General features: G+C 42.3%; 1 protein-coding gene across 1 annotated transcript in view; it reads left to right on the plus strand.

Moving 5' to 3' along the window:
• Window positions 1-4,203: 4,203 nt before the first annotated feature.
• ANTXRL (ANTXR like) overlaps window positions 4,204-13,227 on the plus strand; it is a 229,246-nt gene continuing 220,222 nt past the window's right edge. Inside the window, exon 1 of the mRNA XM_073597284.1 lies at window positions 4,204-4,463. Coding sequence (XP_073453385.1) covers window positions 4,339-4,463 — 125 coding nt within the window. The 5' untranslated portion in view covers window positions 4,204-4,338. The remainder of the gene's footprint in view (window positions 4,464-13,227) is intronic.

A 13,227-nucleotide genomic window follows, 5' to 3' on the forward strand; every position in this document is an offset into this window, starting at 1 on the left:
CGTATGGGTACATCGCTTTGCCTGTGCGACACAAGTCATTTGCTATTCTGCTCTGAGCCTTTAGGCGTGTTTAGGCGCATGTTTACCCGTGGTGAAGCGCCGCTAAAACTATCGGCCATTTACCGCTAACGTTGGCACCGCCCCAGTGTGAAAGTACCCTGATGGGCGTTTCTTTTAACCACTTACGGACCGCCGCACGCCAATATACGTCTTAAGTTTGAAGAGCAATATCGTTATATCGCTAGCTGCCATAAACCCCGGTATCCCCTTCTTCGGCCGGCGGTCAGCTTTCCGATAAGAGTGGTCTCTGCGGCGGATTCGCCGCAAGATTGCGTTTATCGGCGGCGGAAAAGGGCCCCACGGAGCCGTCGGCAGCGGCGGAGGCGATCGGATGTTACCTCTTGCTGGGTATGGAGACGAGTGAGGGGAAGATGACCCCCACCCGTCTCCATAACAAAAAAAAACATTTTTTTAATTGCATTTTAGTGTAAATATGAGATCTGAGGTCTTTTTGACCCCAGATCTCATATTTAAGAGTTCTTGTCATGCTTTTTTTCTATTACAAGGGATGTTTACATTCCCTGTAATAGGAATAAAAGTGAGACCATTTTTTTTTAAACAGTGTAAAAATAAAAAATAAAAGGTAAAAGGCCTTAATATGTTGGGGGAAAAAAAGAGCTCATGTGTTTTTTTTGAGCATTGCGCAACTGAGCATACAAGTGTGAACAGGACACTTAGGGCTCATTCACATAACAATGCATCTGTTAATGCATGCACTTTTTTGTAATGTGTTGTAATGCGTTGGCATGCATTTTACATGCGTTTTGTTTGTTTTTCCTTGATTTGCTTTGAGTGAGTAGCGTTTATGCTCGTTTGTGCACATTTGCGTGCATTTATACCTTAGATTGGAAGCTCCTGAGGGCAGGGACTGATGTGAATGTACAATATATATATATATATGTAAAGTGCTCCGCAAATTGACGGCACTATATAAGTACCTAACAAATAATACATTTATACGTGCTGCACGTCGCTAAAAAAAGTAGTGCATGCTGTCAGTGCTGGGAAAACGCAATGCAACAACGCACTGGTGTGAACTGCATTTATAAGGAAACATTATTTTTTGCTTGCCATGCTTTGGGAAAGCGCTGTGCTCACAAACACACCCCGGCGCATCTGGTGTGAATCTCCCCTTACACACAATGGGATTCTGCATAGTCAGGGAAAGGCACAGAAAAATGCATGGTAAGGGCCGGTTCACACCAGAATGTGGTGCGGGAAAGGCGCATTCCACACCAAACCAATCTGCCTTTGCGTTCTGCTGCAGGTGCCAATACATTGTTAATGGCAGCCGGAATGCGGTGTATTTGCTGTCACCAGATCGCGTTGTACCAGAGTATAATGCAATTTGGTGCAATTTATTTTTCAAAAGTAGTGCATGCGCTTCTTTTTGTGTGTTCTAGTGCGATTTGCAGCCCATTCAAATAAATGAGCTTCCAAATCGCACTGCAGTGGAAGGCACAGGAATCACACAGGAATGGGGACACCGTTTCTGTGCAATTATAGTGTGAACAGGCCCTTAAACACAGCGTTTTATTGTGCAGGCCAATGTTAGTGTTGGCACCGGCAGGAAGGGGTGTGATGTACATTCCAATATGTTGTTTTCCTTCTTTTCTTTCAACTTTATTTGAAGTGTCACATGCGACACATCATTTGTCTCAGTACACAGCAGTGCACTAAGAGCCCGTTCACGTATGTGCGTTTTTGCTGCGCTTAAATACACACCTGCTCCACGCATCAAAAGCACATGTAAAATAGGCTGGAAGAATGAGATTTCTGGCACATGTTACAATGTAACCAAGTTCTATGCCAGGAACGCACCGCCAGATATTTTTCTTTGTTCAAAATTGAAACTAAACCTGTGGAACGTCTAACCCCTCGCTTACATTGAGCTCGGAAATCGCACGAAATCAAAGCCGCATGTCGCTACAACTTCGGGTGCGACTTGAAAGACATCTGTGTGGTTTCATGCACAGATGTCTATTGAAGTCGCACCTGAAATCGCCAAAAGTGGTGCAGGAAATACTTCTGCAAACCGATGTGGTGCCGCAAAGTCAGCATCGCAAAGTCAGCGTCGCACTGACTGGAATGGTGCCATTGCCGGCAATAAGCTGTGACAGGTCAAATCGCATGACAAATCACTCCAATGTAAACGAGGGCTAACACTCTGTAATGTTTACATTTTTAATTACAATGTCAGCTTTGGTTTTGAGGCCCATTTCCATTTTTACATACATGTAATAACGTAACCAACACACCGAAATGTCCTGACAATTGAACAAGTCACAAAATCTTCCAGCTACACAAAACGGACACTTTTTTTAAAAGTCCTTGACCCTTTTTTTTAAAAAGGCAGCCGCACAGTCTTTATTGTTAATGGCACCCCCATGCATCGGGAAATGCGGTGCATATTCAGGCGCGGTTCCGTGCAGATGTTTTTTTAAAAAAAAGACCATTTCCCGCCCCCGGGTTTCCCTCAGGTCCAGCAGCTTATTTAAATAAATGGGCTGCTGTGCCCGCACAAACGCACCAGCACAGGACCGCAAAGATGTGAACCTAGACTTAGCGTGTTTTGTGAAAGACGCACCTTCCATTATAGTCAATGGTAGCGCACCAAAAACGTACAACAAATGCAACATAGGTACATTTTTGGAGTCGCATGTCCATTTTTGCCGGGTGCCTGAGGGGAGGAAAACGTATGCAAAATGCTTATAGTACACACTATGGGGTTTATTTACTAAAGGCAACCCCAATTTGCACCTCAAGTGCACTTGGAAGTTTAGTCACTGTAGATCCGAGGGGGACATGCAAGGAAAATAAAAAACAGCATTTTTGCTTGCACGTGATTGGATGATAAAATCAGCAGAGCTTCCCCTCATTTCAGATCTTCCCCTCAGATCTATAGCGACTGCACCTCCAAGTGCACTTGTAGTGCAAAGTGAATTTGCCTTTAGTAAATCAACCCCCTATGGGTTCTGTTGATTTTAGAGAAACACGTTTAAAGTATGTTAATAAGGCGACCTAGCATACAGTATAGGGTTATTTACGAAAGGCAAATCCACTTTGCACTACAAGTGCAAACTACAAATGCAAAGTGCTCTTGAAATTGCACTTACAGTGCACTTGGAAGTGCAGTTGCTGAAAATCTGAGGGGAAGATCTGAAATGAGGGGAAGCTCTGCTGATTTTATCATCCAATCATGTACAAGCAAAAATGCTGTTTTTTATTTTCCTTGCATGACCCCCTCAGATCTACAGTGACTGCACTTCCAAGTGCACTTTGCACTGGTAGTTTTCACTTGTAGTGCAAAGTGGATTTGCCTTTCGTAAATAACCTCCATAGTTTTCTAGGGCGCTGTCCACATTACGCAATTTGGAATCATGGCCAAAATCGCCATGAATCTGCCCACGATTCCAAATTGTGGCAAAACGCGCGACATGCATTCGGTGCCATTATTCGGCACCCCAAACAAGGTGCGATTCTGCCGCAATTATCGCACAGCAAAACGCGTGTTTAAAAAAATCTCACTCAGCTTGTCGCCAAAAAAGAAGCTGGAGCTTATTTTGGGGCGACTTCACACATTGAAGTGAATTGGCTGTATCCATGATTTACGTGTTTACATAGGGATGTGCGACAAGCGGAATCACGTAAACAATGCGCAAAGGGGGAGCGCTCATTACCGCTACATGATATGTGAATGGGGGCCTAATGTACAGGTGTGAATGGACTCCAAGATGCGATATTCTGCGGTGCCATCCAGTGCCCTGCAGGAAAATGTAGACATGCCGTTCATGGGGGGGACATAGAAAACAGTTGTTTTATTAGGTGCCTTTGTGGCGACTTGCACTTATCCAGTGCGATAAAACGCACGCAGGTCACTGCACACCATGTGAATGAGCCCAATGATGCAACACATGAAGAAAAAGATTAAAATTTTTTTTTTTTTTTCCTTAACATAAACCAGATGTGTCGTGAGCCTATTGAACTTTTTAGTGAATAAAAGTCATTTTTATTCTTTATGGTTTTTTTTATGTATTTATTCAGTTCAGCAGAAGTCCTGAATTCCCCAAACTTCTTAAAGTCCCGGCAGTGTGCAGTGAATGAGTTAACGTCCTCTCCTCCCCCTGAGGTTTGAGCTACATAGACATTCCTCTCCTCCTCCCCATATCCTCTTCCTCCTCCATCCCTCTCTCTATCCCACCCTGGCTGCCCCCTGTCCTCCTCCTCCTCCTCCTCCTCCTTCTATCAGTCCTGGAAGACTCGGACAAGCTCTGGGCCATGAAGACAGGCATCTGGCTGCTAGCTCTTGTGGTGCCCCTACTACCCCTCCTGTGCCAGGCTCAGTACACCGAGGAGCAGAGGTCTTGTGATGGGGCGTTCGATCTGTACTTCATCCTGGACAAGTAAGTGCCACATTGTACACCAAGCGCTGCATGCCACCAACAACAAAGAGAGTTTGCAGGACTCCACAGGCTTTAGTGATGATCCTTTGCAATGTACAGTAACCAACTGCCGTCCGACCGGGCATTCCAATGCCATAGAATCAAAAATTGGATGGCAACGGCTGCCAGATAACTTCCAGACTTTGGGAACAGACTTTGGGAAGACGTTAGGGCTGAGCCGGCGTATTGACAGGGGATGGGACTCATCGCTCACATATTGTTCAAATGCAGTGCTGTCATTTACAGGGAAGCTGAACAGATCTGCTTCACTGAAAGGAGATGATTTCATGATTTTCCAGTTATTTGTAGAAGTATAGCTAAAGATCTGTTAGATAAAAATATTTTAATCCTAAGGACAAGAAGATTTCATTTGGGATTTGTCAGTACAGGAAAGGATTCTTTACAGGAAGAGTTAAAAAAAAAAAAGAAGAGAAGAGGTCTCCTCTTACTTAGGGTAGGAGGTTAAGGGAAATCTCCCCAATGGGACACAGACAATAAGAAAACAAACATAAATATTTAATCCTAGGAAGATAAAAAAAAAACTGAAATATTTAATTCTAAGAAGAACTAATTTGTGATCTGTCAGTAAGGGAAAGGATTCTTTACAGGAAGAGTTAAAAAAAGGGAGAGCAGAGGTCTCCTTTACTTAGGATAGGAGGTTAAGAGAAATTTCTCCAATGGGACAAAGACAATAAGAAAACAAACAGAAATATTTATTCTTAAGAAGCTATCATTTGGGATCTATGAGTATGGGAAAGGATTCTTTACAGGAAGAGATAAAAAAAAAGGAGGAGAGCAGAGGTCTCCCTTACTTAGGGTAGGAGGTTAAGGGAAATCTCCCCAATAGGACACAGACAATAAGAAAACAAACAGAAATATTTAATCCTAAGAAGATATCATTTGGGATCTGTGAGTACAGGAAAGGATTCTTTACAGGAAGAGTTAAAAAAAAGAAGAGAAGAGGTCTTCTCTTACTTAGGGTAGGAAGTTAAGGGAAATCTCCCCAATGGGACACAGACAATAAGAAAACAAACAGAAATATTTAATTTTAAGGAGATCTAATTTGGGATCTGTCAGTAAGGGAAAGGATTCTTTACAAGAAGATTTAAAAAAAAGGAGAGAAGAGGTCTCCTGTTATTGGGGTAGGAAGGGAAATCTCCCCTATGGGACACAGGCAAAAATAAAACAAACAGAAATATTTAATCCTACAGATATAATTTGGGATCTGTCATTAGGGGAAAGGATTCTTTTCAGGAAGAGTTTAAAAAAAGGAGGAGAGCAGAGGTCTCCTCTTATTGGGGTAGGAAGTTAAGGGAGATCTCCCCAATGGGACACAGACAATAACAATACAAAAAAAAACTGAAATATTTAATTCTAAGAAGATTTCATTTGGGATCTGTCAGTACAGGAAAGGATTCTTTACAGGAAGAGTTAAAAAAAGATAAGCCAAAACATTGTATTTTTGTTTTGGATAGACTGTTGTAGGGTTAGAACCTTTGTCAGGTTTTCATAGCTGTCTGTGTCCCAGCTGTGGATATTTTTCTGGTGATCGTTGTCTCCGATACTGAAAGTGATGGGATTTCCAAAATGTATGATTTGTCACCAGAGCTGAAGGTGAAAAGAAATCTTCCAATGGGGACTCTTTGCAGAGATCTCCTCTTACTTGGGATAGTAAGTGAAGGGAAATCTCCCCAATGGGATACAGACAAAATATATATATATATATATATATATATATATATATATATATATATATATTTATATATATTTTAGTCCATAAATCTGGGATCCATCAGTACTGGAAGAGTTAAAAAAATAAAGCCAAAACTTATTTTAGTTCTGGATAGACTGTTGTGGGGTTAGAACCTTTGTCAGGTTTTTATCGCTGTCCATGTCCCAGCTGCGGATATTCTCTTGGTGACCATTTCTGGGTCCTGAAAGTGATGGGAAAGCCAAGATATGAAATCTTCCAAATAGTTGCAGAGATCTCCTCTTACTTGGGGTAGGGGAAATCTTCCCAATGGGACACAATAATAATAATACAATAAAAAGACAAACAAAAATATTTAAATTCTCTGAAGATAATATTTGGAATCCATCAGTACAGGAAGGGATTCTTTACAGGAAGAGCGAAAAAAGAATATGGAAAGTCAAAACGTCTTATTTTTAGTTCTAGATAGACTGTTGTAGGGTTAGAACCTTTGTCAGGTTTTTATTGCTGCCCGGATATTCTCCTGGTGATCGTTGTCTCTGGACCTGAACATGATGGGATGTCCAAAATGTAGACACTTTGAAGAGATCTCTTGGGGTTGGATGTTAAAGGAACCCGCCCCCCCCCCCCCCCCCGATGGGACACAGACAATAAAAAAGTAACGGGTCCTAACCCTTCTCCACTTTATCCAAAACAAAAAAATCCAGCTTTGCAAATACTTTAAGCTGTAGCTTGTCCTATATGGGAGCAACAGAGGCAGAGCCAGTCCACCAGAACCTAATATTTCACTTCTAGGAGATCCTGGAGACTTCAACTTTTTAAGCTCCCCACACACAATACAATACAAGGTGGATTGTACAATCTCCTTTAGGCTGCATTCACACTTAGGCATTTTGAATCGCGGGGCGGCATCGCCACGGTTCTGCCCGCAATTTAGGAAAAACGCTCTGGTAAAATGACGAATCACACAACACAAATTTCAGATGCCATTCCTCTTTATGGCACCTTAAAAACACGGTCCGGTTCTGCTGAGATTGTCGATAAATCGCACTGCAATCGCGGCAAACGGCATCGCGTGAAGCTTGTTGCCCAAAAGTAGATCCTGAACTTTTTTGCGGGCCAGAACCGCATCGATTCTACCTGCGATTCAAAGCGCCCAGATGTGAGCGCAGCCTTGGGATCACCATATACGTTACAACCTGACTGTAGAGTCTTGTACAATCACATTTCTACTGCTGAGAGGTCTTTTCTTAACCTGACTATGTAACATCGGATTTATCAAAACGATGTAAAATGAGGACCTACCTGAACTACCCAATGAATTAGTATCCAATAATGGAGGACCTTTCACCACATACTTGGTGGATCTAAAGGAGATCGCACAATCAGATTGTAATGTGTGTGGTAAGCTTTAGACTTACCATCAGCTATGTAGAGCCTTCTTGATTGGATATAGATTGATTGGTTAGGTTAGGAAGGTACTCATTTTACAGTACATTGTTTTGGTAAATCTAAACCAAAGATTGTATGGTCAGATTATATTGTGTATGGTGTATGTGGTTTCTCCTATCTCCCAGGGTTCACAATGATGAGCTCTCTGCACACCTTTCATGTCCATGACAATGGGGGTCCTATACTTCTTGGATTTTAAAGTTGAACTCGGGATTCTAGAAAATCGTTGCAGTGAGGCTCTCTGCCATGCAAGGGTTAACTCCTCGTCAGTGGCGACCGTCCATTAAGGGCGCGAGAGTGCTGCCCCATCTACCCACGGGCACCGCCCCCATGCTCTATCCACGGGCACCACCCCCATGCTCTATCCACGGGCACCGCTCCATGCTCTATCCACGGCACCGCCCCCCATGCTCTATCCACGGGCACCGCCCCCCATGCTCTATCCACGGCACCGCCCCCCATGCTCTATCCACGGCACCGCCCCCCATGCTCTATCCACGGCACCGCCCCCCATGCTCTATCCACGGCACCGCCCCCCATGCTCTATCCACGGCACCGCCCCCCATGCTCTATCCACGGGCACCGCCCCCCATGCTCTATCCACGGCACCGCCCCCCATGCTCTATCCACGGCACCGCCCCCCATGCTCTATCCACGGCACCGCCCCCCATGCTCTATCCACGGGCACCGCCCCCCATGCTCTATCCACGGCACCGCCCCCCATGCTCTATCCACGGCACCGCCCCCCATGCTCTATCCACGGCACCGCCCCCCATGCTCTATCCACGGCACCGCCCCCCATGCTCCCTCACGGGCACCGCCCCCCATGCTCTATCCACGGCCTCTATTCTGTCAGGACACCGCCACCCCCTATTCATGCATCCGGCTCCTTTCAGGACGCCGGGCGCGTGAATTACAGCAAGGGAAGCTGTCAGTGAAGCCCAGGAGAAGAGCTGCCCACCGTAGATGGGGTAAGTGCACCAGACCCACCCGACCGACTTCTAACCGACCGAGGGGGGGGGGGTGTTGTTATCGTTTACTGCCCCCCCCACCAAAAAAGAAAAATTCCCGGTTTTCTTTAGTGGAATGCAAGTAAACAGACATTTTTAATCTTTTTAAACCAGAAGTTGTTACTAAAATAATAACTTGTGATCCTGCCATGAAGGTTCTTTTTAGACACTTCCTGTTAAAAGGCGATAACATTTTCACTCTTTTGTACTCCTTTTGTTGTCACCCAACACTCGCCCAATGGAGACAAATGGCTGTGTTAATACACTTTGCACAGACACGGTCCACTATTTTCACCATCAGGAAACCCATTCTGAGAAATGCCATTCACCCCCCCTCAATGGAGTGCCATGGAGAGCATGTATGTAGGAAGTGTCTGCATAGAGGCTGAGGGAGATCAGCAGCAATGAGCTGCAACAAAGAATTAAATGGTTAAAACAATTCTTTTTTATTGTTCTTTTACAGTTCTTTAGCAAACGAAAAAAATGTATTATTTATTTAGGGTTTACAGTAGGTTTACATACTATAGTACTTTAAAATAGGGCACTACTGTATGTTTAGGGCTGCAACTAACGATTATTTTCATAATCGATTAGTTGGCCGATTATTGTTTCGATTAATCGATTATTCGGTTAATAACCTTAAAAAAAGTGTGGTGTATAATTTAGTTAATGTGTAGTTTTAAAAAAAGGTAATTTATTCTTAAATATCTCTATGTAGTGGTAAATATAAATAACTATATGGTTAGGGAGCAAAATATTGAATCCACTCTAAGCATAACAGACAGAAGAGATATACTGTATATACTATTAGAGGAAATATACTGTATATACTATTAGAAGAGATATACTGTATATACTATCAAAGGGTGACTCTGGTAAATATCATCAGACTCAGTGATCAAATTTTTTTTATTAAAAACAAAAACAATGTCTTCCTTCAAAAAAAATGTAATTTTAAGAACGTTCGTTCTTTCATTTAGTGAATGTACAAAGATTTTTCGTCTGAATATTCTCGTCTGAAAATTGATCCGTGTGGCCAGCGTAAGGCTCGGTACACACCTATGCAGTTTGCTTTTCATCTGTTTCTGCAGTGCTTCTTGCTGTGCGTTTTGACTTTTGTGCACGCGATTTTGCTGCGATTTGCGTTTTTGCATTTTTTTTGGCCAATTTGTTGTTGGGCAGATTAAAAAACACATATTGCTGCAAAAACGCATTACATGCTTTTCTGCAGCTTCTCTATATATATATATATTGAACCAAAAAAGCACCGTTTTGCGTGAACGTGTCCCATAGGAAACCATGTAAATGAACTGTAGTGCGTTTCTGCAAAAAGCACCAAAAAACACATAGATGTGAACCAGGTCTAAGGGCGAAAAAACTAAAATTAGCCCTTTATAGTACAAAAAAAAGCAGATAATCACTACTATAAGGGGTTAATTTTTTTAGTGTAGAACTGTGAAAGTAATATTCGCAGTAGCAATTATTTGCTCTTTTTGTAATATAAAGGGCTCATTTTAGGTTTTTTTTAACCCCATTTTGTTACTGGCCGATTAATCGATTATGAAAATAGTAATCGATTAATTTCATAATCGATTAGTTGTCGATTAATCGATTAGTTGTTTCAGCCCTATGTATGTTAGTAATTTTTTTCCCCAAAAATAATCTTCCAAAAGCAAACAAAAAGTGGTATTAAACCCAAAACCAAAAATGTAATATGTTTTGCAGCTTCACAATAATTAGATGTGTGGTTGCATCAGTTTTCTTTTCTTTGGCTTTTCCTCTCTGTGTTCCTCTGGTGATCTGGCCAGTAACACACCTCCTGTATTAGAGCGCCCCCACTCTGGATGAAGGAGCACAGGGGGCACCTTTGAACAGCAGGATTGGTCTAGGGGGAGGGGAGTGTTAAATGTACTAGCAGATTTAAATACACTAAGAAATTAAAGATAACACTTTATAATCTGTTATATTCCTTTTGAGATACAAGTTGTTTGTGAATAAATAAAAGCTGATATTATTAACCACTTCAATACCGGGCACTTTCACCCCCTTTCCTGCTCAGGCCAATTTTCATCTTTCAGCGCTGTCGTAATTTGAATGACAGTTGTGCAGTCATGCAACATTGTATCCATGTGACATTTTTATCATTTTCTTCACACAAATAGAGCTTTCTTTTGGTGGTATTTATTAACTGTTGTTTTTTTTATTTTTTTTAAAAAAAGAAAAAAGCCCCAAAATTTTGAAAAAAATAAAAAGTTTTTCTTAGTTTCTGTCAGTAAATTCTGTAAATAAGTAATTTTTCTCCTTCACTGATGGGCGCTGATGAGGCGGCACTAAAAGATGTCATTGATATGCAGCACTGATGAGCATTGATAGGTGGCACGGATAGCCGGCACTGAAAGGCAGGAGTGACTGGCATCACTGATGGGCACTGATTTGTTTCATTGATGGGCACTGATTGGTGACATTGATGGGCACTGATTGGTGTCATTGATGGGCACTGATTGGTGACATTGATGGGCACTGATTGGTGTCATTGATGGGCACTGATTGGTGACATTGATGGGCACTGATTGGTGACATTGATGGGCACTGATTGGTGTCATTGATGGGCACTGATTGGTGACATTGATGGGCACTGATTGGTGTCATTGATGGGCACTGATTGGTGACATTGATGGGCACTGATTGGTGACATTGATGGGCACTGATTGGTGGCACTGATGGGCTTTACTGTACGAGAGCGGTCATTCTGGGTGCCGTCATATGACGACCACCAGAACGAGAGCCGCACCATCCCTCCTTCATTTGACGGTGTGCAGGCGACAAGCGGTTAAGCACCCCTGCCAGTGGTAAAGGGTTTGTCTCATCCATGTAACCTGACACATTCTGCTAGAGAGCTTGAGCCTTTGAAAAATAACAGACTTACTGGTTGGATCACCAGGTGAAAATAGAACAAAGAAAGCCTCGAAAATGAATGCAGCCATCACAACTAAGAATTGGTAAGCTGCAATATAATAAATGTTTGTTTCGGGTTTAATACTACTTTAAGGCTATTCCTGGAAATCAGCTAAGGACTTCAGTTCACTGTAGTCAGATCAGATGAGTTCTGTTAAAAAGGAACTTCCTCTTTTCTTAAATAAAAATAAAAGTCACTTTTACAAATACTGTAGCTGCTTACTTAGAAAAAGGAAACACCTACCAGTCCCTGGAATCACGGTGAGGATCCCTGGTGCCGCCATCTTGGATTTGGTAGCTGGCTGTTACTTCCTGAGAAATCACATCCGGCTCAACACTGCACATGTGCGAGATTGCATGGCACCAGAAGAATGGTCTTGCAGCCTCCTGGGGGCTACACAATGATACGCCCACCTCCTGGAGAGTGTCCTTCACTTGTCTGGATGTTGTTATAAATGGGTTTTTCTTTACCATAGGGGGATCCTGCGATTATCCACCACTGTTGTCTTCCGTGGACATCCAGGCCTTTTTATGTTGCTGAGCTCACCAGTGCATTCTTCTTTCCTCAGAATGTACCAAACTGTTGATTTGGCCACTCCTAATGTTGCTGCTATCTCTCTGATGGGTTTGTTTAGTCTTTGAAGCCTTACAATGGCCTGTTTCACTTGAATGGACAGCTCCTTTGAACGCATGATGTAGGTTCACAGCAATAGATTTCAAATGCAAATAATCAACTCCAGACCTTTTACCTGCTTAAGACCTGGTTCACACCTATGTGTTTTTAGAGCTTTTTGCATTTTGCAGATTTGCACTACAGAACGTGTTCCATAGAAAACCATGTAAGGGGCTGCCTTATTGATTCTCTTATCTCCATTCTGATTGAAAATATTGGACTGCATTGATTGGTAGTCTGAAACCACGTGATGGCTGGTAGCTTAGGTGATAACAGATTTGTATTCATGGCAAGAAATACAGAAGGTACTCATTTGCTCAAAATAATAATGTGGTTTTTAGTAATGTTGACATTACTACTTTTGGTTTACATAAAGTGTAAATTTTAATATTATAAATTATTAAATTCAGTTGTTGCATTTCACTGATGATCTTTTAAGGGCTGGTTCACACCAATGCGATTCTGTGTATTTGTAAACTGCACTAAAAACGCACTCCCAGTGTTTTCCATGTATTCCAATGTCCTTAGTTCACTCCAGTGCGGTCAGTTTTCAATGCAATCAACAAAAGTTGACTTTTTACATTTTGTTTTCTTCTTTTTTACATTCTTTTTTTTTTGCATTTTTTCATCTGGAACGCATGTAAACGCACAAAAATGCATATGAATTGAAGTGTCAAAAAAACGGAAGGAAAGGAAAAAACGCACATTGAAAATATCAAACGCATGTGTGTAAACGCGTATGTAAGAAAAAGCATCTGGAACACAGAAAGTGCGGTGTGAAGCAGCCCTAGTTGATTTTTCTGGTACACTTAATTCTGTACAGTGGTCTGTCCCCCGGAGACAAAGTACATGTAGTATGTTGTCCAATGTTCCTACATCCTTTGTTGTAAGCCTATCTACAAGGCCAGCCCCCCCCCCCCCTTC

The sequence above is a fragment of the Aquarana catesbeiana genome, linkage group LG08, assembly GCF_042186555.1.
Source record: "Aquarana catesbeiana isolate 2022-GZ linkage group LG08, ASM4218655v1, whole genome shotgun sequence".
NCBI classification, from domain to species: domain Eukaryota; kingdom Metazoa; phylum Chordata; class Amphibia; order Anura; family Ranidae; genus Aquarana; species Aquarana catesbeiana.